Genomic DNA, 26,917 nt, shown 5'->3' with positions numbered 1-26,917 from the left:
GAACACCATGCTGCTAACTTCTGGACTTCCTCTCTGTCAGCAAACTTGATGATGAGAGTGTTATTGTGGGTCGGACTGCAGTCGTGGGTGTACAGAGAATACAGGAGGGGGCTCAGCACACAGCCCTGTGGGGAGCCGGTGCTCAGTGTGCGAGTGGAGGAGAGATGAGGGCAGAGTCTCACAGTCTGGGGCCAGTTTGTGAGGAAATCCTTTATCCAGGCACATGTGAGAGGAGTGAGGCCAAGAGTGACCAGTTTGTTGATGAGGATGTCCGGGATGATTGTATTAAAGGCTGAGCTGTAGTCCACAAAGAGCATTCGGACGTAGCTCTGCCGCTGTTCTAGGTGACTCAGCACAGCGTGGAGGGCTTGCTCTGGGATTTGGATTTTGGCGAAGGGTATTACCCACAATCCATTGATGCATAGGAATTTTGAGAAGAAGACCAAGCAATGGCTCAAGTGCTCTTTCTGAAGATATGTATGGGGAGCCTAAGTCTCCTCCCTTTCCGCTCGGCTCATGGGTTCCGGGAAGAACAAAAAAAGAATGCAAGTCAATGGAGCTAAATGAGCTATTTTCTAATCCGCTTTGCCTTAGACCCTGGATCTCACATTTGATGTACATATGTTTTAAAATGAAAAGTACTGATGTGTGTTTCAACCACGCCAGTCACGTATACTTTTAGATTTATCAGCTTGTAAAAGTTCGCATTTAGCATGACTACAAATCAGGCGTTGGAACGTTGCATATAGGACACAGAATCTCCTCTCCCCTAGCGGAGCTACTGTTTTCCTCATGGCCAGACTTATGGTGGTTCTTTCCTCCAGAGGAAAGGATTTGAAGTTCGCTACACTTACAGCTATTGTTTTCTGCTTTTCTCCATTTTAGGTTTAATGATGTCAATTTGGTGAAGTGCATTTGTAGCAGGGCTGCGCTTAGACCTTTGAAGGGGCGGTTGCTCAAATTTAAAAAGGGGCACACAGAATAATATTTTCAAACACCATGACATAACCACAGTATACCCGGCTGAATAACAAATCATATTTATTAGAAATTCAAAACGGAAGAAAATCATTATATACACCCTTACCACAGAAGGACAATGTGTGTGGTTTGTATAATGCCTTCTTAGGGTTCTACAACCCCCCAAGGCACATTACAACACAATCAGTCATTCACACACACACACACACACACACACACACACACACACACACACACACACACACACACCCTGGAGAGGGTGTGAAACAAAACCCATTAAAAATGTGTGGGAGATTCACTAAGAGTGGACTGCAGCTGGAGTCAGTGCTTCAAGAACTCCCACATACAGACATATGGAATAGAGCCCTGCACGGGCCTAAAATCTGAGCCCGTGTCCGGCCCGGCCCGAGGGGGTGGAGCCCCAGCCCGACCCGGTCCAAAAAGGTTTTCAGGATTCTCTGGCCCAGCCCGAGCCTGAGCCCGACTTTTTTTTTTTTAACCAACTAAATGAAAACCAAGTGCGTCAATCCTGACCAATGTGTTAAAAGACGTGCAGGATCCGATCAATTTGTTTTTCCCTCATTTACCGTCACGGAGAAAACGGCGCACTGGCTCTGGTGTTAATCAAGTTAAATTTGATCTCTTTCCAACAATTTTCACAAGAAAACAAAACAGTCAAAAGCAGGGCTTGTGTTGACTGGATAGTTCCCGTATTTGACAGTTTATTTTGACGGAGAAAGTATATAAAGAATTACCCCGACACATGCAGATGAACTGACATTTTATTCGTTACACACAGCGCAGATGTAGCTAAATCACCCAAGAAAAGATTCCCATCTGAACATCTGAGCTGCTCAGTGCAGCTCGCTGTCAGCGCATATATGCACAGCGATCTGAAGTTGTGGAGATTGGCTTGGAGCGCATCGCAGAACCAGAGTGCATGCGGGAAGATTCCTCCCACTGAAGCGAGTATTTTCCAAACCCTGTCGCTCAGAGAGACTTTTCACTTAAAAAATGTTCCCTGATTATGAAACTTTGGCTGAATAGCGCTTGTTCCTGTCTCCAATGTGGCGACACATCCAGGAGCCGTCTGAGGAGAATCCCAGAATCTCACATCCTCTTCAGCTCAGGAAGCGCATATGATTACGCACAAGCGTGACACGTCAACCCGGTCTCACAGTAAGACCGGGTTGGACCTGTTCAGGTTTACGCAGACAATCTTTACATAGAATTGACTTACAGATATAAAATTAATTCAGTAAAATATAAAGCATTTTATTTAAATATCCATTCATTATTTTACAAGCACAGAGAGCCGCATCAGATGGATGGAAGAGCCGGGGGTTGTGACATGTTTTCTCCAGGACCAGAGAGGATGCAAACTCGATACATCTCTTTTATTGTGAGGTAATAATTTCTCTGAGTTTTGCGGTTGCGGGCGGGAGTAGACATGCACGCTACAGGTGCGGGCGGGAGTGTAACACAAACGTTGCAGTTGCTGGCGGAAAGGTCAGAAATACAGCAGGAGCGGGATGAAGAAAACAGTCCCACGCAGGGCTCTACTGCTGAGTTTGTGTTTCAATTATTTTTTATGAATTCGATTAAAAATAAAGGCGCCCGGCCTGTGTCCGAGGTGATTACACAGTCGTTGGCCCGAAGCCCGGCCCGAGGGCCTAGGGCCGACCCGACCCGAGGGCCTAGGGCTTCAGTGCAGGGCTCTAATATGGAAGACATGGTTTCAGCTGTTCCATTCTTTGTGTCAAGCCACTCCTGAACAAGAAACAGCATCAGAAGCGTCTTACCTGGGCTAAAGACAAAAGAAATGGACTGCTGCTGAGTGGTCCAAAGTTATGTTCTCTGATCAAAGTAAATGTTGCATTTCCTTTGGAAATCAAGGTCCCAGGGCAAGGCCTTGGGAAGTAGGGGTGTTGAGGGTGCTGCAGCACCCCCTTGTGGATGACTAATTATATGCATGATCATATTCTGCAAGCAAAAGTAAGTTATTTATTAGATTTTGTTTTGAGTTTAATTGAACACAACTACTAATACATAATGTAGCGTTATTAAGATCCTATTGTCTGCCCTTAACAGCTGCTCCTTCACACAGTAACAACGTGTAGGAATCGCCAAGGTCGGATGCTGGTTTCAGTATGTTTACATTCCAGGAGAAGAGACAGAAGAAGAGAAGAACACTTTCCATTAATTAATCAAAGTACTTTATTCGTGATAAAGCTAATCAGAGCATATGTTGATCAATAATAATCAGGTGAATGATCTGTGAAATAAAGATGTCATGAGTTATGTGTTTAATGAATAAACAGGACTGCACCAGACAGACTGATCTGCATTGACATGGAAACGCATGACACATTGTTCTCAACCAATCAGAACTTTCGTCTGCCGTAGGTCAGAATCTGGGTTGTTTAATGAAGTTGTCCAATCCGGTTTACTAAGATTTGTAAACAACTAGGGGATATAAAACAAGGCAACGCCATTTTAACCTCAGCTCTGTTCAATTGGAGATCCTAAGGATTCCATCGTCATCATTAAGAAAGTTGCAGGCTGGCCAGCTGCACTTTCCTACTTTAAGCTGAGAACTGTCAAGCTGGAGATTTCCGTCGTTTGAACAACAAGACGACGTTCCTTCAAATTAAGAGCTAACTTGCTGACGCCTGCCGCTGATACCGGGAGTCGACCCACAGACGGGCTTTGTAGTGCTGCGACCGCTGTTTCACCAGCTCCAGCACATCTGAAGGTCTGAGGGCCTGGCATTTCCTGATCTACATGGGAGGCTCCACATGGTACGTAGTTGCGGCAAAATGGCGGCTCATGTCATCAGCTTCTGAAGCCTCGTGGTAGCCTAGTCATAACAACCAGATTCGCTACGTCAGCCTAGAGATCCTGAACCCACACACACACACCAACACGATAACATTCAGATCCATATGCATTCATCATTGAGTTAGTCCTGGTAGATTGTAAGAATTTATAGAAATTAAAGATTCTTAAACGATCCCAACTCTCTCTTTTCTTGTCTCTCAGTCAATACAGAGTGTTTAAGTAAACTCCCTGATGATAAAAACAACCACTTCTGATTATAATACTTAGATCTAATTCCAGTGTATAAATATACAAACTACAGATCACTACATAATATTATTTTCAAAAACATTTTTGTATGTCAAACATACACTGAGCTATCTTATATATATAAGATGTGAGATATGTACACAAATCAGGACACTTTTTTTGTTTATCTGTCTGTTGATTTGTTATTGGGATGAAAAACTCACTAGATTTTCTATCTTCCTTTTTGTTCATGTATTTATTTTTCTGGTATTTTACTCATTATCATTGCTTTTTGAAGAAGACCTCCATGTTAGGTTTCCCTTAAGCAGCCGCCACTTAGATGTAAACCGGCGTTAACATTTATTTACTTACTTACGTAGAACAAGGGAACTTTGCACCTCAGACATGTGCACCTGCATGGAAATGTTGTGGAACAGTTGGATATATGAGACATGATGATGCAGCGTTTCATCAGCGCAATTCCAGAGCTCAGGAACACTTTTGGAGTGCTCTTTGTTCACTCTGTGTGGAAAGGTTGATGGCTTGTTGATCAGATCTGTGCTCGTTACAGTGGTCCTTAATCTCGTGAGTTACATTCTAAAAATAACCCGCAAAATCCACAAAGTTGTCAACTTTATTTTTTTACATGTTTGGCATACACAGCTACGCTTAGGGTCACACTTGAAAACACACCAGACTCCATTTCTCAATAGTTTTGTTTCCAGCATTTGAGCAGATTTGCATCTCCTCCTCCTGTGCGGGGGCACAGATTACTGATGCGCTCCGGTTTTGGCACAGAGCGCGTGCTACTCTCTCCGCAGACGTGCTAGTCCCAGCGCACCGCCGCAAAAACCCCTCACTACACACCTTATGCACTTTTTTCATATGCATTAACAGTTTAACCTTTCTCTCATGTTTAAACATTCTCAAAGTTCAAACATTCAGACGCAGAACACAAAGCACTTGTATGGCTTTGCTGGTGTGTTTATGTTGTGTTTTTTTCATTGTTGCTCTTATTTTTTCCGTTATGCCTCTGATGTATGGTAGGGTTATCACTGGTTTTGGTTCTTGTCTTTCTGGGTTTCTGGTTCTTTTTTTGGGTTGTTCTTTGCTTTCTGTTTTTGTTTGTTGTTTTCCTTTGTTTATCGCCCATGTCGGGTATCCGCAGGTCTTTAAAGCGTGTTGTATGTGTTTGTCCTCTTGTTTACAGTCTCTCTCTTCTGTTATTATGTTTGCTCGGTGATATAATGTTCTGATTACTGACATTTTGTGTATGGTGGGGTGTTCTGATGTCCATAATAGATATTGGTCTGTGTCTGTTGGTTTCCTGTATGTGTTTATGTTTAGGGTCCCGTCGGTCTGCCTGGTTATTTTCATATCCATAAATGCTATACTACTGTCTGTTTCTGACTCATATGTGAACTTTATGTTGCCCGTGTCGTCAATGTTCTTCAAGTGTTGTGTTAGAGTTTCTGTTTGTCCTTTTGGTATGATTTCCAGTATGTCGTCTACGTAGCGTTTCCATAGTTTTATTTAGCAGTTTGGGGGGGCGGTGGCTATGGCTTTTTGTTCTAGGTCCTCCATGAAAAACTCGCACAGGGTGGCTGATAACGGGTTACCCATGGCGAAGCCTTCCAGTTGTTTGTATATTGTGTTGTCGTATGTGTAGTAAGTGGAGTGAGCTACCAGTCCTATCAGTTGTGCTATGTCATCTGCTGTGAGGTTTGTTCATTTGTGTAAAGTCTTGTCTTGTCTGATTCTGTTAACTACTATGTCTATGGTTCTCTGGGTTGGTGTTTTTGTGAACAGAGATGTGACTTCATGTGAGATGAGTATGTCGTTGTCTTCTATTGTAATTTCATTTAGTTCTTTTGCCAGTTCTATGCTATTTTTGCTGTGTTGATGTGTGTTTCCTAATAACGGGCTGATGATTCTGCTGATATCTCTTGCCATGTTGTATGTTGGTGTACCTATGCTGTCTACTATTGGTCTAAGTGGGGTGTTTTGTTTGTGTATTTTTGGCGTTCCATATATTCTTGGGGATATGTTTGCTGTAGGAATCCAGTGTTTATACATTTTTTCTGTTATTTTGCCTTTTTCGTGCAGTGGCTTCAGTAATTATTTCATGTTTTTCTTAATGTTTTCTGTTGGATCTTTTTTAAGTATTTCATATGTATTTTTGTCTTCTAGCATCTGGTTCATCTGTTGTTTATATTTTTCTCTGTCCATTACCACTGTGGTTCTTCCTTTGTCTGCTGGTAGAATAATTATCTGTTCATTTTTGGATAAAGCTGTCATGGCTGATTGTTCTTCTTTTGTAATATTGTTGTGTTGAATTTGGCTGTTTTTTAATATCCCAACTACGTTATTTCTAAGTTCTGCTTTCTTTCCCTCATCTGTGATCTGTTGACATGCTAGTTCTGTTGCAACAATGAATTCATCATATGGTATTTCTTTTGGTGTGACTGCAAAGTTTAACTCTTTCTTTAATATGCTTTCTTCTGCTTCTGTTAGTTTGTATTGTGAAATGTTACATACCCATGAGTTTGGTGTGGAGTTGCCTTGTATTTCTCCCCTCTTTTTCTTGTTTATGAATTTGTTTAGCTTCTCTATGTGTCTTTCTTTTACTTTGGTGAACTCTTTTTCCTGTTTTCCCATCATGTGTCCTTTAATTAGTTCCTCCATTTGTTTATCAAGTCTGTCTTGGTCCGGATCGGTGTTTTCAGCTGTAGGCTTGTGGGTGTGATGTTTTCGTCCCGGCATCTTAAACAGAAGCGAAGGTGGTTTCTTAGACGTGCGCGTTTCTGCTGTAATCGTTCCAAACGGCGGAAGTCCTTTGTTCCTTGGTGTCCGTATTTCTCTTTGAACATCTTAGGTGTGTTCTTGCTGTGCATTATTTCTAATTCCAAAGTGGCGCGTCACTTCCTTCTCCGTTTATCTGCTGGACCACGCATGGGACTGCATTGTCGGAGAGGGGAGAGCGGGCAGTAGAGGGCAACAACGTCCTCTGCTGCCCGCAGATAAACGGAGAAGGAAGTGACGCGCCACCATCAGTGTCAGCCTGAAGAAGCCGGCAGCCGTCTGCGAAACTGTAGCGTCAATAACAGGTAACAAAACCGTTTCTGTGTTTTAAAAAAGAACGACAACATGGAATTAGAAATAATGCACAGCAAGAACACACCTAAGAATGGGTGGGATTGTTGCATTTTGTTTTTAGTTTCCATTACATTTAAGGAGATGTTCTTGGAGTGTTGTTCTGTTTCTGTAGATAAACACTCAGGTGTCCGATCTGTTGTCTGAAGAGCTGCAGAGGATCAGTTCCCTTGCAACACGCGGTTCAGATTCTGGAAGTTTTGACTTGTTATTTGTGGGGTTTTCCCAGTGTTGATGGTAATAAGCAGCTGTTATGTGGACGAATGAACCAAGAATAATTAAGGCTTACTACTGTTACACATAAATATATATAAACATGTTAAACATGTGTGCGTTTTTTTTTTTTTTTTGCACGTGGCTGATCACAGCACCCCCTTAGGAAAATATGTTCCCATGGCACTGTCCCAGAGTCTGGAGGGAGAGAGGAGGGGCACAGAATCCATTGGCGCTTACACATTAGCGCTGGTTCGGTCCCTTACGGTAAACAGGGGTCAGCGTACCCCTAGAGGTCCATGAGAGCATTACAGGGGGTATGTGGAAAAATGAATATGTAATTACCCAGATGATGACAGCACTTGCTGTGCCCTGGTTAAAAAAAAAAACCATTGGGCTGGAATGTGTAATGCTTGATGATTATGCAAATAAAGTAATGTACAGTAATATTTGGTTGATATCATATGATCAGTTATCAATTCAGCAAAACCATGACTGTGCATGAATTTTTTTCAAGAAGCATCAGTTTTGGACCAGAGGCTGCTGCGACGTGTACACAGATGCTCTTGAATTGGTGACATTTGGTGATACGGATCTAATTTGGGTTCCAGGAGCTGATGTTGAACAGAGAAACATCCTCAGTAAACAATTCTGGTGACAATAAAGTTGCTTAAATGCTGCTCTTTGAAACACGATAAACACACTGACTTCCAAACTTTTGGACATCTCCATGGATTTAGTTTGTACAAATTTCCATCTGCAGCTGTTTCTGCCATTAGTAACGCTGATGGTTGTGCAGCTCCTCTCTCTCTGTGCGGCTGGTGCGCATAACTAGACCTGCTGATCAGAGCATCGCTCAACCAGAAGCCAAAAGAAAGAATAAACCTCCAACTTATTTATTAATGTCGACAAAAACAAGCACCGCATCATTTTACATTCAGTTAACCACTACTGGAGCAACATTTAACTATGAGAAAATAAAAACCATGAAAATTATAAATGAATCAGAAATGAAAGTAGGAAGAAATATTATTTCTGTTTTTACATTTTTCACTTCATTCGAAACTATACTTTTGTGTTTTCATCAAACATAGCTTGAATTTTATTTTAATATCTTCATCTTTATTCGTTTCACGAGGATTTTTCTGTTGCTTTGTTTGGAGAATGAATCAGAACAGCATAAAATCTACTTGAAAGGTTTATTTTTAATAAAGTTTTGAACATTAAATGTTCAATAATTTTTACAAGTATTTGTTCTGCTGAAAGTCATCTGGTGTGTGAGAATGTGAAACCTGTAATTGTATAAATAAATAGAAGAAAAGGGATATATTGTGATCTACTGTAAATCTTAGGCCATATGGCCCATTCCTACCCAAATGAATAATAAACCAGCTTTTATCAAGGATTGAGACACACTATGAAGGAAAAATCCAGTTTCAAATGGATCAGAAATCATTGAGTCTGAAAATATATATCTCTCATACAAGCTCTTTCATATATTATTATAAGCTCTTTTATATGAACAAATATGTATCTCTCACTTATGCTCCTTATATATTATCATAAATACATTATTATATGCCTTTTCATGGAATCTTGTTATAATATCGAAAACCTCTCTGTGCCTTTTCTGCTCAAGCTGAACAGCTGCATGTTTTCCCCTGCACAGAAAAGGGAGTGAAAGTGCTCCTTCCTTCAGTTCCTCAATACAAGAACAACTGTCTTTGTTAGCAAAGGATGTTGCAGGATGTGTCCTGGTCATCTCAAGGTTGCATGTTCTTGGGATGAATTGGTCTTTCATTAACAAGGCTACTAGCTGACGTGCGTCTGCATGTGCAGATGGCAGAATTACGTGTGTGTGCATTCCATAATTGGTCAATAAAAATAGCTGCTGAGCAGAGAGAGCTCAGAACACTTGGGAGCAGCAGACATGAGCTAACCGCGGGGTTTAGCTGGAGCTGCAGTGTTCTCCCTCTGCAGCGGTGAAGAAGAGACTGGTCTTCTGATCATTTTGACTCCACATTCTACCAACGAAAGGTGTTTCTCTCTCCATCTGCTCCGAACCTGTATGGTCTAGAAAATAAAGACCAACAAATTTGGCGTCACAAACAGGATTTTTTCTTTTTGAAGAAAAAGGAGTTTTTGGAGGACGATTTGACCAACCGACCCAGTGAACGATCTTGGCACAAAACACCGCGGTGGAAAACAAGGTGAGCAGAACCTTCTTTCTAAAAACTGCTCATTGGATTTATCCAAAGCCTTTGTGTCCGGAATCTTAGTAGCTGTGGTCCTAAAATCATCGTTGGAGAAGAACGTGGAGGCAAAGTGCAGAAATAATAAGAGACTTTTTGCAAATGGTTTAATGATAAATGAGATAAGGAAATAGTACAGAAAAAGGGGTTGTAGGCCCAGGGTTATTTAAAAAGCCCTAAATTCCATAGGGGTTGGAGGCCCAGGGTTATTAGAAAAGCCCTAAATTCCATTTTCCAGGTCGTGGCGGACCAAACTATTTACTGACGAGTGAATAGAAATATAACGAGGTTATATTACGCCAGGTTGGAGTCCTTCAGGGGGTGGGAACCCTAAAATTCCACAGGTCAGGGACCTGTTCTAGGTTATAATAAGGGGTTTGAGGCCCTAGGAGGTAAAGAGAACTCCTAAAATTCTACTACAAGGTCTGGGACCTTTTATGAAACAAGAAAAGTTGGGTTTGAGGCCCTAGGAGGTAAAAAGAGAACTCCTAAAATTCTAACAAAATTTTTGGACCTTTAAAGGTACCAAGTAACTGATAAAAGTAAAAAAAAAAGCACAGCTGTAGAGAAGCTTCACTGTGTGTGTAAGCTGAGTTCAGCCTGTGCGTGTGTGAGGCGCAGCAAGAGGCTGCTTACGGCTCTGGATTGAAAGTGCAGCACTAGGAGAGTGCAGAATGCAAAGCCGAGTTTTGGGAGCTCCGTGTGTGTGTGGACAGCTCTGGATGATGTGTGTGTGAAGGCCTGATGCGGTACCAGAAAATAAATAAATAAGATAAATAAGAGCTTTAAAAAGTTTCAACTCGTATACGTAAATTACACTGCAGTGCTAAAATTAATGTTTGAAGCTACGCAAAATTCAAATTCTGCAACCCTGTTCTGATCAGTCTTTGAACAGAACACCATAAGTTCATAAATAAAAGGTTTTTCAAGTAACATGTGTGTATGTATGTGTATATGTATATATATATATATGTGCATATATATATACATATGTAGTGTACAAGCGTGATAATCATTTGTGTGCGGGGCAGCATGTGAGTGACCCCGATCTGGGGGTTAAGTGGCCTGGAGATGAAAAAAGGGAAAAAACCAACAAGAAACGCAAGTAAGGTTGTAAATGACAGCTTTATTTTAGAAATATATAGATATACATATACATAAAGTCAGATAGCTGCTAAACAGTAAAATCAAAACAGATCTGCAGAAAATAAATATATAAACTGTTTCTCGGAGCACTCTCAAAAAATTGCAATTGGATTTGCTCTAATGTTACATAAGTCCTGCTTAAAAGCATAGTAAGCATTAAATTCTGAGAATAATCAGTGTAGTGTTACATAATTTCTGTGCTTAAAATATTATATAAATATATAAAGAGAATAAATAAGTGACGGACTGACTTACTTTAAAAAAAAAAAAAAGACTGACAAACAGAAAGAATGTCGTCTGTGCCTTGTGAGTGAGTGGATGTGTGTCTTCTTGCATGAGAAGTAAATGCTGCTTTCGCTGGATATTCTCCTGAATGACTCAGGTTTTAATAGAGGGAGCAGCTGCTTGAGAAACAGGGTGCGGTCCATGTTTTTGCTAGACGGTTATTTAGTTCAAGAGACTGTGGAAACAATAGAAAAAGAATTTATAGTTAGTGTGATGACAAGAAAATCCTTTAAAATACAAAAAGTTGTATGGTTGTGGTTATAAAGGAAGTATTTTGTCTGATTATGGGCCGTGAAGTCAGCTGGACTCTCTCGCTCTCTCTGTTTTTCTGTGTAACATGCAGTTTTAAGCAATTTGTGACTTTAGAAAGGATATTTTTCGGTGTTTTGGACGTACCTTAAGGCTTCTGGTTAGGGTCTTCAGGAGATCCTTCCTCTCGGACAGATCTAGTGAGAATGACTGGAGTTTCAGCCTGGGGACCTGACTCCACCCACTTTTACACACAAGAATCCCGTAGTCTAAAAATAGCACAGGGTGCTGCGAGAAGCAGCTCTGAACTTCTCAGGATCATCTTTATGAAAGCCATAAAATTAACAAATAATCAGTCAGGAAATAAAATATTTGTTAAATCTTGCTATAAAACAAAATCCAATAATTGTCTTGCCTCAACTTTAAGAACCATTAACGTTAATGGCTGGATTTTGAGACGCTGAATAATGAAAAAAAAAACAAACAAAAAAAAAAAAAAAACAGATAGACTAAGTATTATTTCCTGTAACCTGGCTAGAAACTGTACCAGGCTGTTTTGAGTTAAAAACTGGTAGTTATTTTCCCAAAATAAAATAGATAAATAAAAAATGAAAGGAGGGATTTTGCATTTGGGATAGATTGTGCCTAATGTTTAAAACCTGTGTAGAACTGATTTGATGATTCAGAACAAATTGTGCATAGGAAGTAGTCTAGATTTACCTTTGAGTCAATAAAGTCGACTAGTTATTAGAAACCATCGTTGATTTTGAATTGTAAAAGAGAAAGTTCTGTCATTTCAACCCAATCAACATATTTAAGGAAAACGTTTGCTGTGCATTGTGGCGGCATGAACTTTACTGGGTGGGCCTGTCACAACCAGCTGCAAAGAATGTTTGGGTCTGACTTCTATACAAAGAGAACCTGGAAGCCCTCAGCAAAACCTGTGAATTATAACATCGAGACGGGGGGCTACGTACAGGTGAGCATGCGCTGACGGACGATCACCGGATACACGGCAGCGTTTGAAGCTGATGGCAGCTCGTTAACAAACATTCACAAATAATTAAGACACATTTTCGCCTAATTTATTTACTGACAACGCAAAAAATAATCTGGTAAGTATAACTCACTCAATCTGGAGGTAAGTGAAGAAAATTCAGAAAGTTTGTTAAATTATATTGACGAAGTTTTTGAGTTATTCGTCATGGGTCCGAAGAAATCAGCAGCTGAGGCTGAAACACCTGCTGGGACCAAGAGGAGCCGTCCTCAGGATTCGCCTGAGGCCTCATCTCCCCGTAAGGACATATTAGAATTATTAGATTCTATTGATAAACGGCTTCTGGAATTTGAGGGGCGACTTCATCTGCTCGAGGTTCTTCACCAGGAGTTTCAGAACCTCCGAACATCTCTGGAGTTCAGCCAGGAACAGGTTGAACGGCTCGCTGCTGAGAACGCGTCTCTGCGGGAGTCCGTTTCTTCCCTGGAAGAGGGAATGACGCGGATCACCCAGGACAACAAGACTCTGAAGGAGACGGTTTTGGACCTTCAGGCCCGCAGCATGAGGGATAATCTGGTGTTCGCAGGTCTGCCGGAGCAGACGGGAGGAGCGGAGAACTGCGAACATACAATCAAGAACTTTCTCCAGACAGAAATGAAGATTCCAGAAGAAACGATAAAAAACATCACATTTCACCGGGTACACTCAAAAAAGGCAACATAGGTATCTGCTAAATTGTCATAACTCAAAAATGTTGCTTCTATTAGATAAAATCATGTTTTGTAGTTGTACATTTTTTAATCATGTAGTTTTAGCATAACATGTAACAAGTTTAAATTTACTAAAAATATGTATGCTAACTGAACATAATCCCAATGGGTTCAGTTAGAAAATCAGTTCCATTCCAGAACACAGGGTGGCAGTACTGAACAAGTTCCTTATATCAAGTAGCCAACGTAGGTTCAGGTTCAGACTGGCAGCCATTTCAAGATTGAACCACGTCCGTGGAAGAAGGTAAGTTAATCTTTTGTCATCCATCAAACAGAAAAGATTACAGGTGCGGATAGTTTATAAAAAGCTATATAAATACCTATTTAACGTTTTTATATTTGTATTTTTCGCTACCAAATATTTTTTTATTACATGAGTGTGAGTAGAGCAATGCACTAGCTAGATTTAGCGGTAAAACAATTGTATTGTTAAAGAAAATGTTTCATAAACGAGCGATTTTGTGACTAATTCTAAAAAGTATCCGTCAGACTGTGCAACTGAAAAAATACTTGTTCAGCTGTTTACCAGCGGTACTTTTTATTTTTATTTTTTATCGCTACATATGCTAGCTTAGCCATGATTTCTTGTCCAATCCATGGGCAAACAGAATTAGCATCGCTGGTCTAAATTACACAGAATAATTATTATTAATATTTGGTTTTTCATTGTTTTGTCGTGCCGCGTTCACACGAATATAACATGTGTTTGATACTTTTCTTGTCCTTCATGAGGTTATAGAAGCACTACAGCAGTGGCCTTGTTCCAGATAAGCCAGTTCTGCGCAAATTGAAATTGATTGGCGCGCAGTTCATGGCGGTATTTTGTGTAAATGTTGATCCTTTTCTAACATTTGAGTAGCGTTTATATATACTCGTTTTGTTTTTTAGAAATGCATGCTTAAAATACAGGAAGAGGTGAAATAATTATCTCAAAATGACCGTTGCAATGGTATTAAATACTAAAATTGTGTAAAATCTTTACATAATACAAAGTTGATTTCTCCATTGTTTCTCTTTTCTCTCAATTTGTTGCAGACCTTTGCCCTACGCTGTCTCCACCGTTTGCCATCCTCCATCGAAAGGGTCCTGTTCTGCAAGTCTGACTGAGTGGTTGATGGAATAGGGAGTCATCTGCTAGTGTCAGGTTCATGATTACATTACTTAAGTGTAAAAAAGTAGAATAGTTTCAAGCTTGTTCCAGGTCAAAAAAGGGCATTTAGAAACTTGGGTTAAATATTATACACAGAGGCTCTTTACATATACAGTTATGTGTGAGTGAAATGTGGAGGTGCAAGGAGTGCAGTGTTTATTGTCCCAATAGATACGAGCTACTTAAACATTTAAGGCTACAGCACCGCCATAGACAAAGTTACTCGTGCCCACATCTAAACTGTCCATGCAGTTTTAAAACCCTAAATGCTCTGCAAATACATTTAAGTAGAGTTCATCCAAAACAAGCTTGCCAGGAAATCTTGGAGCTGGAATCATTTAGTTGTGCACAGTGCAGTTGTAAAAGCCTTTCTAATGAGAGAGATTTTTTTATGCATGTTGGACTTCATTTGAAGAGTCATGAAATTGTTACCTGCATGTTTAGGAATTGTACTTTTAAAACAAACATCTATGGGACTTTTCACTCCCACAAAAACAGGAAACACACACCCCATACAATCAGTGATTTAAAACCAGGTATAGTGACAACAAAAAATTTATTTTCACAAGAATCGTCTGATGCCAACAATGATACTCTTTGTCCAGATGATTCTGCTGTGGGATCAATCAGCACATCTCCATGTACTGATGTTGATATGAGAAAGACCCTGACTGATGTAATTGAACAGAATTTTGCATCAGCATTATTAAAACTAGAACATTTTGCACATGTGCCAGGTGCAAAAATTGATGAGTTCCTAGAGGAACTGCACTGTTTAAGCTCAGCTTCACATCCTCTGTCTGTAAACATCATTGAAACTGTGTTACAGAAACATGGTTCCACTCTTGACAAATTAGTGATAGAAGAAGTAGCTACAGCCCTCTCTGCATCTCACCCCTTACTGAAAGCTATAGAAAAGGGTGGCTCTTTAAGCACATCATATCTCAGAAACAAGTTTTACAGAGAACATTTTAATGTCATTGAGCCAGTTGAGTACGTGCTTGATAAAAGGCTAAGTAAAAGCTTTCAGTATGTGCCCATTCTGAAGACCTTGCAAGAACTTTTCAAAATAAAACATTTTGTGGAGAAAGTTGTTGAAAACCATCAAATACATAAGACCAGTGAGGAAACTGGAGTAAAGGTTACCTATAAATCATTTTATGATGGATCACACTTTAAGGAAAATTATTTTCTTTCATGCGGTGAATTAAGAATCTTGCTAACTTTGTACATCGATGATTTTGAGGTATGTAATCCTCTGGGAACATCACGTAGGAAACATAAGCTCTGTGGAATCTACTGGACTCTAAGTAACTTACACCCAGCTTCACAGTCAGCACTTTCCTCAATTTACCTTACAATCATGTGTAAATCCGATGATGTGAAAAATTATGGTTATGAACGTATCATGCAACCTCTTCTTCAAGATGTGATAACCCTTGAGGAGGATGGTATTTTTGTTCCATTGCTTGGAAAATGTGTGAAAGGAACTATTCAAGTTGTAGCAGCAGATAACCTCAGTGCCCACAGTCTAGCAGGTTTTAATGAGAGCTTCAGTGCTGGAAACATCTGCAGAGTCTGCACAGCAACACGGTCAGAGATCCAAGTGACTGACGTGAGATCAGGTTCATTTCCTTTGAGAACTAAAGACCTACACAACTCCCATGTAAACTCAGCTCACCAGAATGGTTCGAGCTGCTGTGGGGTGAAAAGACAGTGTGTAATCACTAAAAACCTTGCACACTTCAGTGTTCAAACAGGTTATCCACCAGATTTAATGCATGATGTTTTTGAGGGCATTGTTCCTGTGGAGCTTGCACATTGTTTGTCATTGATGATATCAAAAAAATATTTCACTCTAGATCTTCTAAACAAATGTATCCTTGGCTTTCCCTACAAATGGTCAGACAAGACTAACAAGCCTTGCATGATTCCACACACATTCTCAAAAACGATTGGGGGCAATGCCCATGAGAATTGGGCACTGATCAGATTTCTCCCATTCATCATTGGGCATCTGGTGCCAGAAGATGAGATGGCATGGCAAATCCTAATGGTCTTAAAGGACATTATTGAGCTGTTGGTTGCTCCAGTACACACAGAAGACTCCATTGCATACCTTGAAAGCAAAATTTCAGAGCATCGAAAAAGATACCAAGATCTCTTTCCTAATGTGCAACTTTTTCCCAAACATCATTTCTTAGAACACTACCCTTCAGTTATCAGGAAGTTTGGTCCTGTTGTTGGTCTTTGGACAATGCGTTTCGAGGCTAAGCACAGTTTTTTTAAGCATATCATACGCCTCTCAAACTGCTTTAAAAATGTGCCCCTCTCCCTTTCCTCCAAGCATCAGCTGATGATTTCTTATCACATGAGAGCATCTAGTTTTGAAAAGCCCATTCTTGAGATGACTAATGTCTCATCAGTTCCTGTAGATGTTTTAGAAAGAGACATTGTTCAGAGCATTGAACAAAAATGCCCTGGCACAATAGAGGTACACATGACCAGATCAGTCAAAACCAAAGGTGTAAGTTTCAAAACGGGAATGCTTGTAGTCCATGGGTCTAACAGTGGACTTCCTGATTTTGGAAAGATTGTTCACATTTTCATTATACAGGAGAGACTGTTTTTTTTTACTAAGCGGCTTTGTGGGTGGTATAGTGAGCATCACAGAGCATTTGAGCTCACAGTATGTCCTACTAAAGCTAGGGATCTGGTGGAGCTTAGTGACCTAGCAGATGACTACCCATTGGCAGATTACTCTGTTGGATCTGTCAGAATGGTGACATTAAAAAGATATGTTCTTGTGTAAGGTATGATGGACTTTTTTATTTTATCTGGATTATCAAAGCTTACAATTTACGGTCCGGAGCGCAGGCTGAGTGTTTTGCAAACCTGCAGGAAATGTTGACAATGCGGTTATCCAGAAAGTAACTAGGGGTTACCAGAAATGTTGCTAAGTTGTTCGCTAAGTACTTTTAAATTTAAAATGTCAAGACGGGGGTTCTATGAAGCTGTTAGAAATTGAATTGATTTGCAATTCGGTGGAGCGAAAGAGGGAGGAGAAAAAGATCACCTCGTTTTTGTTTTTATAATCGTCCAAAACTGAGATAATCATTGTGATAAAAATTTGATTGAGCAGCCCTAGTCAGTGTGATGAGTTAGGTCACATAGCAGGATTAGGATCACTACTGAGTCATTTTAAGGACTTTATTTACTCGCAATGCTAGCTGAATCGATTCACTTACTGTGTTTTATGCTAAGTTAAACTAAAAGGTGTACAGTTGGGTCAGGAGAATGACTGGGCTGGTTAAAAATTGTTTTTTCCCCATTTGTCTAACTCAGGGAGATATGTCAACAGACAGAATATCAACTTTGGGTGGAAGATCCCTTTAAATGAAACTTTTGGCTTTTGATTTGTGATTACTCCTAAACACATTTATTTGTTTGACACCCCCCCCCCCCCCCCCCCCCCCACCTATTCACAGATGGTTGAAAATGGCTATTCCAATAAAGCTGCGAATTATCCTTGGAGTAAACAATTCCCAAAGACTTACCCTACAAGATGGAATTCCAGACACTGTAGGTGAACTTCAACAGCACATCAAGAGTCAGTGTGGAGTTGAAACCCCCTTCAGGCTGCAATTTATGGATGCGGAATTTGGCAATGAGTTTACTAACTTGACTTCAGTGTCAGAGATCCAAGACAAAGGTACCTTAAAGCTCATCTTTGATTCAGCATCATCTGATCTTCCCGGTGGCCCCCCACCCCCTCCACCCTACTCTACTGTCATACCACAGTCCATTGATGAGTCACAATGTTCATCTGGTTCCGCAAATGATACTGACATTTTGTCCACTCCTGAATCATCCTCTTCACGTTCATCTGGTTGGCCTGTGTTTTTTCGTGTGCCACGTTTCCCATATGATTGTGAGCTGCAGCTGAACAAAGCCAATGCTGCTTTTAAAGAAAACGGAACACTGTTGGATCCAGACATGAGACTTAAAACGGCCATTCTCGAAAGTTTGGCTGAAGAAATAGTACAGTACAAAGTGTATCCCTCAGACAGGGATTTTGACGAAGTTGCTGAAGCCCTTGTTGAATCCCACCCATGTCTTAAAGAACCAGGCTCTGCCACCGGATATGGTGGCTGGAAGGTTAGCTTAAAATACAAGCTAGCCAACTACAGGCGGAAGCTCAAGAGGCTTGGATGTCCAGAGGTGGAACTAAATTCGCTCACAAATAAACCTGTCGACAAATGCAGCCCTGCATTTAGTGTGAAGAAGCCTAGAAGGGCAGAAGTAAACTACTGTCCCACCTTCCCAGCTAGTGAAACTGCAGAGTCGCTTGAAAAGATGAGAGACCCTTGCTTCAGAAGCAAACAAAAGAAACAACGAGGAGACTGTGGCAGCACTGATGGAGAAGACTTTTGCTCACAGAAGACAAGAAGTTATTCGTGATGCACCTTTAATTGCTTTTTTCAAAGGCAGATGGCCAGCTCTCTTCTGTGAACGTGAGGTATGTTAATTATTATGCAATTGTTTTCCTTGTTTATGATCTTGTGAATTGTTTAATTAGTTGATAATTTCACTGCTTTTGTCCACTATTTATTTCCATTTCAGCTAACTGCTGATTTTCGGAGGATCACAACTGTCAGTTTGCTGTCAAAGTTCTTCTCCAACATTGATGCTCAATCTTCCAAGCTGATGAGGGTGTTTGGCAAGAAAGGCGGAGCTCAAGGAAGAAGGATTACGCGCATCATGGTACCCATTACCCAGGTATGACACTATGTTGTCTTTTGCAGCCATCTTACTTTTAATTTTAAAGAGTGAGTGACTCCTAAAATAACTTTTTTTTGCCAGTAACCTGTATAGAGGAGTGTCTAATAGTGCTTCTTACCCCCAAATTCCACTACCTCCGCTCCGCTGCGCTCCGCTCCGAACACGAACGCCGGAGCAAAATCGGTCCCGTTCTAGTCAATCAGAGCAATTCCACTACTGCGGCCGTGCTCCGGCAGTGCGGCGCCGTGCGGCGCCCTCTGTTCCGGCGTCCGGCAAAAATAGAATCGATCCTATTTTTGCCGGACGCCGGAGCACCTCCGCAGTAAATGGACAGAAATCACAACGGCCCAACAGGAAAAGGAGCAAGCACATCTTCCGTTTTTCACAATAAATCGCTAAACAAAAGGCGTTTTTTGTTTCATATGCACAGGTTTAACAACTTTTAACAACTATCAATGGCGGCTGAAGTTTAAATGCACAAAAATAAGCCATAAATACAGTTGCCACTATCAAAGTAGTCACACTTTGTTGATCCAAACACTGCTGATCTCTCAACACAATGATGGGCAGATTAAACAGCTCATTTCCGATGCTTCTCCCGCACAACGGGTGTTTGGATCTAACTTCCGCGTTTATTGCTCGGACTGTATCGCAAGATCTCGAAAATCCCGCGCATGCTTGTTTGCCCCCCTCAGGTCTCCGCACCGGAGCGGAGCCGTTGTAGAGCGGGTACCAGTAAAAATTGAGTTCGGAAGCGAGCGGCTGCGGAAGGCGGGGGCGGACCGGAGCGGAGCGGAGGTAGTGGAATTTGGGGGTTAGGTATGTTCTTGCTGCGTCGTATTTCTAATTCCATGCTGTAGTTCTTTCTTAAAACACAGAACAGTTTTGTTACCCATTTTCCCGCTACGTTTCATCTGCGGCTGCAGACTACCTCAGGCTGATGCTGATGGTGGCGTCACTTCCTTCTCCGTTTATCCACAGGCAGCAGAGGACGTTGTCGCCCTCTGCTGCCCGCTCTCCCCTCTCCGATGATGCAGTCCCATGCGCGGTCCAACGTGTAAACTCCATCGTCCCTGTTCATGGTCCCACATCCACGTCTCCTTATCTCGATAGCTTCTTTTATCCATCTTTTGTATTTTTGATGTTCGGTGTTTATGATCCGTGTGTTGTCCCAGTCCATTACATGGTTTTCTCTTAAGCAATGATCTGTTACGGCTGACTTATTTATTGTACTTTCTGCTTCTTCTTTTGCTGCTCTTGTGTGTTTTGCAAACTCTGCAATAAAACATACGTAGGAGAAACCGGACGCCAACTCAACACACGAACAATAGAACATAGAAAGGAGTGTGAGAAAGAGGCAAATCGAAAACACACAAGAGCAGCAAAAGAAGAAGCAGAAAGCACAATAAAGAATTCAGTCGTAACAGATGACTGCATAAGAGAAAACCATATAATGGACTGGGGAGTGCGGGCAGCAGAGGGCGACAACGTCCTCTGCTGCCCGCGTATAAACGGAGAAGGAAGTGACGCCACCATCAACGTCAGCCTGAGGAAGTCTGCAGCCGCAGATGAAACGTAGCGGGAAAACAGGTAACAAAACTGTTCTGTGTTTTAAGAAAGAACTACAGCATGGAGTCTAATAGTGCTGTTGTCATGTGTAATCATTACTGTGGCAGTTTAGTGCAACTTACCGTAAATCCTCTTAATATTAGCCTGTATTTAATTAACAGCCGGGTATCACATTTTGGCAGGTGTCAGAGTCGGCGGAGGTGAATAATGGCCTGTTTTTTATTGTGGCCGGGTGGAATGTGGTAACAAGCAAGTACCACAGGGGGGCAGTTGTGTCATCCGTCTCACTTTTGATTTGCCAGTGATAGACCGCGAGGGTAACTTTAACCGTGCAGAGACGAAGAGGAGGCGAACATTTGATATCAAGTTCAAAGAGAACGTGCTGATTATGCTGTAGAACACTGGGGAACAGTAGCAGGGGTTGTGTGAACTAGTCACTAGTCGACTTCACTGCTCTATAGTGACTTGTTATGCCCATCATCGACTAGTCGCTGTCACGTGATAATGACCGGCAAGATGCAGTCCTCGGAAAAGACAACAGCCTGCTGTCAGCAGGTGACAAGCTCCTGCACGTCAGAAGGCAGCGCGCTGTGCCAAAGTGTCGGTACTGACACCCGCCGTAAAACGGACATTTAACCAAATTGTGACCTTTACCCTCTTGCAATTTTACCTTCCCCTCACCCCCATCCTAACCATAACCAGCTTGCGCATGCAAAGCTCTGATTGTTGAGGCGCTCCAGACATCTGCATCCTGAGCACGGCCACAGTAACATCAAATGAGGTGTCGCTACCTCAAAAACTAATTTAACACGCGTTCGTTCATGTCGGCTCATTCCCTTTAATGTTTTCTGTCTTTTATTTGTTCCTGATGCTTTTCGCTGCTGTGGATCAGAGCACGTCACCTGTTTTGTTCTCGGTGCGCACCTATCACTGATGTGGCCGGCGAGCAGCGTTCACTCCGCTGTTTTTGCGGTCGGTAGATCTTTTAGAACTGCAGTTCAAAGGTAACTCATGAGGTGAATATACAAGAAGGCAGGTAGCAGTTTTTCTTTAGGATTCAGAGGAGATGCAGGAAGATAATAAACAGGCAGGACAGAGAAATAGTCAAATAACAACAAGTTAGTTTTTGTACCTGGTGCAGGGTATCTGCGGGTCCTTAAAAAGTCTTAAAAAGTCTTAAATTAGCTTTTCCTAATTTAAGGCCTTAAAAGTCCTTAAAAATGACAAATAATCCTTAAATCCAGTTTCCAGAGGTCTTAAATTACCAATGACCAATGGTACCAATGAAACAAGATTCTTTTATTTCTATAAAAATTTCGTGGATTTCTAGTTAGTGTTCAGCATTTTTTGTGTATGACGTTGGCGTAAGCGGAACCGTATGCAGTCAGTTGGTTGTGAAAGGGGGCTATTTTTCTAGATAAGCACATTAGCTGGTTAAGCTAGTGGGAGCTTGCGCCATGGGGAAGGGCAAGTTTAATGGTAACTGGATGGCTAATCCCACGTTCGTGACATGGTTAGCACCGGTTCCAGGCAGTAGCTGGAAATTATCGCTTAAATTTAATTTTTAAAATAGCTTAAATTTGGTCAAAGTGGCCTTAAAAAAGGTCTTAAAAAGTCTTAAATTTGGCTCCCTTAAATCTGCAGATACCCTGTGGTGGTTGCAACAAACCGATACCATTGAAGGTAATCAGGGACTTAAAGCGCTTCTTAGGTGGAAACAGAGCAGTCCTGTGGATGTTGTTGTTGGTTCTGCTTCTGCTGCGTGTGTTCTTTCAGTACCACTTTAGTTTTTATCCGTGTGGGTCGCCCTTTTGTCCATTTTTAATGGTGGTGTTTAGGGTTGCTGAGACTCCCATTTAGGAAGCACTGGAAGCATCCTCTGTGGAAATACTTTGGATTCCCAAAGCTGCTAAAAAAACAAATTCAAGATGATGGCTCGGCTATCTGCAGAGCTTACAGAAATAAGTTTCAACACTCCCAACTTGTTGCCATCATCTCTTTGAGTTCATCACGCAGACAAATAAGATCCAACTGACTTAAATTATGTTAGTGACTGACGTGATTTAACAGTAATATAAGAACAATCCAGTGAACAAGGGATCATTTTGTTGTGTTTTACAATTTCTTTGTATTTGTCTATAACAAGACTGTATTGTAAGCTGTTTTTAACATTTAATCAACACCTCTTTGTAATTCCTATTCTACGTAGCAATAATATAATTTATCCATGTCCAAATAATAATTGTTAAATAAACTACAGTCATTTAAAAAAATTGTTCAATGGCTGTTTAGAAAAGTAGGCTTGACTACGTTAGTAATGGTGTGCTTGCTGGAGATCCCTCGCAAGGACGGATAAAGGCATTGTGTGTCTTCGTACAGACGCAGAATCATAAAATAGGCTTTAACCACAGCTTTTCACACCATAGTTAATAGTTAAAAATCACTAACAGAATAACCTGTGACATTATGACAGATTTACTGATTAACAAAATTGGGGGGGGTGGGGGGGGGGGGTATTTGCTTAGTCATGAGACAGTGATTGTAAGTGTGTGGTGTGTACATAATAACGTTATTTCAGTTTTAATCGTTTTCATTCTATACAAAATCTGCTGATGTTAGAAACATTCATGTCAGTGTATCGGTATCGACAAATATCGGTTATAACAGTGATATTAATATCGGATATCGGTATCAGCCCAAAAATTTCATATTGGTGCATTACCACATGTAGTGTTAGACAATTCACTCAATTCAACAGTTTATCAGCAAAAAAGATGACTTGGGGATGATTTGTTTGTTTCTATTATGTTTTAATTCTATTTGTGTTCTATTCTAGCTTTTAATTATTTACTTATTCCACTTTTCTCAGACTGACTCCATTGATGTGAAGAGAGAGTGCATCCTCAAAGCCTTGTGTGTGTACCTGAACGAAGAGCCAGAGAACCTTTGGAAAGAGTACATGGTTTGTTTCAGTTTTTAACCATTACTTATTTTACTTGGAAAAATACATTGTAACTAAATTAGGGATGTTCCGATCACGTTTCTTTGCCCCCGATTCAATTCAGAGACATTTGATTTTGTGTTTCTGCCGATAGAGTCCCGGTCCAATAATTTTCAGGAAACCATTAATACATGAAAACACATCCAAGTTGTCCTTTTAAGTTTCACTTTTCAGTTGTTAAGTGAAGTACACTGATAAAAAAAACAACAACTATATCCTCAATTTACTTAAAAGTGGCAGCGTTGCTCTTATTTCAAGTTATTCACTCCATCAAAATGCAGCTGCAAGCAATGTATGTTCCTGTGACAGCAGGCAGGTGGAACCTTGGCCGACAGGCTAACTTTTCCCTGCATAACACCTGTAGCTGCAGCACAGCTCTAGTGCTGTAGGAACCAACCCGACATTTTGCAGTCTGACAATTTTTCTTTGTTAGCTTATCTTTCTCTGTCGGCTAGCTTTGCGTTTTTGTCTTTCTTCACTGTGGAACTGGTACTTACCAAACTTGGAATTAATGGAGACTGGTGATTCACTTTGTTTACACCCAAAAGGAAAAGCCGCAAGCAAAAGTTGTCTGTTTTGAAAGCAGCAAATCATGGCGCTCTATCCTTTCCAGCGTGTTAAATGCCCAGTATGCACACATTACAAGTTGCTGTTGCTCTGCCGTTGCTGTTTGGTTTAAAATACCACCATGCTGAACACAGTTTAGCTCTCCTGAGAAAACATGTTAGCTCTGCATTAGCCTGCTTGTTAACAGCTGTATCTTGGCATCCGAGTTCGATTAGCTTTTGAATGCTAATCCCTGAAAATGCTAGCTGAACTTGCTTAAAAACTAGGCTGAACCCGAAACAGCTCTGTCTGACCCTGACCCTCTGTCTACCCCCCTTTCTCTCTCTCCCGGTGAAGGACACTGAAAGCAGTGAGGCTGCAATGAGGGATACAACTTTTGGAATCTATGTGATTCGCAAAGAAGGTGCAGAACCGGATGATGGACCAGAAGAGGTTGGGATCATTCTGGAGGGCATCCCAGCTAACAAAAATTAGTTGTAAGAACGTTATGGGAATGTTTATTTTGAATGTTGTAAAAACGTAGAAATGTCCAGTTTTTTTAATGTTACTGGAACGGTTGTGTTAACGTTACAAAAACATTGCTGGAATGTTTGCTTAAAGTTGTTTGAATGTTATTTTACGGTTAGCATGACATTAACAGAACGTTATGGGAATGTTTACTTTAAATGTTGTAAAAACGTAGAAATGTCCAGTTTTTTTAACGTTACTGGAATGGTGTGTTAACGTTACAAAAACATTGCTGGAATGTTTGCTTAAAGTTGTTTGAATGTTATTTTACGGTTAGCATGACGTTAACAGAACGTTATGGGAACGTTTATTTTGAATGTTGTAAAAACGTAGAAATGTCCAGTTTTTTTAATGTTACTGGAACGGTGTGTTAACGTTACAAAAACATTGCTGGAATGTTTGCTTAAAGTTGTTTGAATGTTATTTTACGGTTAGCATGACATTAACAGAACGTTATGGGAATGTTTACTTTAAATGTTGTAAAAACGTAGAAATGTCCAGTTTTTTTAACGTTACTGGAATGGTGTGTTAACGTTACAAAAACATTGCTGGAATGTTTGCTTAAAGTTGTTTGAATGTTATTTTACGGTTAGCATGACGTTAACAGAACGTTATGGGAATGTTTACTTTGAATGTTTTAAAAACGTAGAAATGTCCAGTTTTTTTAACGTTACTGGAAGGTGTGTTAACGTTACAAAAACATTGCTGGAATGTTTGCTTAAAGTTGTTTGAATGTTATTTTACGGTTAGCATGACGTTAACAGAACGTTATGGGAATGTTTACTTTGAATGTTTTAAAAACGTAGAAATGTCCAGTTTTTTTAACGTTACTGGAATGGTGTGTTAACGTTACAAAAACATTGCTGGAATGTTTGCTTAAAGTTGTTTGAACGTTATTTTACGGTTAGCATGATGTTAACAGAACGTTATGGGAATGTTTACTTTGAATGTTGTAAAAACGTAGAAATGTCCAGTTTTTTTAATGTTACTGGAATGGTGTGTTAACGTTACAAAAACATTGCTGGAATGTTTGCTTAAAGTTGTTTGGATGTTATTTTACGGTTAGCATGATGTTAACAGAACGTTATGGGAATGTTTACTTTGAATGTTGTAAAAATGTAGAAATGTCCAGTTTTTTTAACGTTACTGGAATGGTGTGTTAACGATACAAAAACATTGCTGGAATGTTTGCTTAAAGTTGTTTGAATGTTATTTTACGGTTAGCGTGATGTTAACAGAACATTAGCATAACATTACTGGAACGGTTACTGAAACGTTATTTGATTATTAGCATAACGTTCCCGGAATATTTTCATAACATGGCTGCAATACTGCTACAATGTTACCGGAACATTTTGTTAATGTTTGGAAAAACATTGTTGCAGCATTAGCAAAACATTGCTAAAACGTTAGCCTGACATTACCAGAACGTTATCTAAAGGCTAGAAAAATGTTTCTGCAACGTTATCTTAAGGTTAGCAAAACATTGCTGGAATATCAGCATAATGTTTCTGGAACGTTATCTTAAGGTTAGCATAACATTGCTGGAACATTGGCATAATGTTTCTGGAATGTTAGGGTTAGGGTTAGCAAAACATTGCTGGAACATCAGCATAATGTATCTGGAACGTTATCTTAAGGTTAGCAAAACATTGCTGGAACATCAGCATAATGTTTCTGGAACGTTATCTTAAGGTTAGCAAAACATTGCTGGAACATCGGCATAATGTATCTGGAACGTTATCTTAAGGTTAGCAAAACATTGCTGGAACATCGGCATAATGTATCTGGAACATTATCTTAAGGTTAGAAAAACAACGCTGGAACATCAGTATTGTCACGATCTGGGGATGTTTAGGACCCAAATATGCTGAAACCCAGGATGACACGAGGCTGGGGAAGATGTAAAGTGAAATCCTTTATTTTAGGAGTAACCAAAAAACAAAAGTAATCCAAAAGGCTGGGAGCCAACAGTCCAAAAATCCAGATAGAGATCTGGAGATCCAAAAATACAAGAGGCACGAGAAGACTAGATCCAAGCACTAGAGGCACGAGAAGAACTTGACAGAATTACAACAAACAACAATGGACCGACAAGACACAGAGACAAGACAGGGCTTAAATACACTGGGGCATAATGGGAGGCAGATGAGCTGCAGGTGTGTGGAGTGTGGGGGGAGGACCAGGTGAAAGCAATGACTAATCAGGGAAGAAACTAACATGACC

The 26,917-nt window shown here is 40.6% G+C and overlaps 1 protein-coding gene and 1 pseudogene across 1 annotated transcript; one reads left to right on the top strand and one right to left on the bottom strand.

The window, feature by feature from the left end:
- LOC139071499 (inactive rhomboid protein 1-like) overlaps nucleotides 1–26,917 on the bottom strand; it is a 77,955-nt pseudogene that overhangs the window by 13,328 nt on the left and 37,710 nt on the right.
- On the top strand, nucleotides 13,304–17,345 carry LOC139071502 (uncharacterized). The gene is made up of 2 exons (XM_070554005.1): nucleotides 13,304–13,359; nucleotides 14,151–17,345. The coding sequence occupies exon 2, from the start codon at nucleotides 14,396–14,398 to the stop codon at nucleotides 17,075–17,077; it is 2,682 nt and encodes an 893-aa protein (XP_070410106.1). The 5' UTR covers nucleotides 13,304–13,359; nucleotides 14,151–14,395; the 3' UTR covers nucleotides 17,078–17,345.

This window comes from Nothobranchius furzeri, chromosome 8, assembly GCF_043380555.1.
Source record: "Nothobranchius furzeri strain GRZ-AD chromosome 8, NfurGRZ-RIMD1, whole genome shotgun sequence".
In the NCBI taxonomy this organism is placed as follows: domain Eukaryota; kingdom Metazoa; phylum Chordata; class Actinopteri; order Cyprinodontiformes; family Nothobranchiidae; genus Nothobranchius; species Nothobranchius furzeri.
Note: the sequence above shows the minus strand (reverse complement) of the source record. Positions and strands in the feature narration are given on the sequence as shown.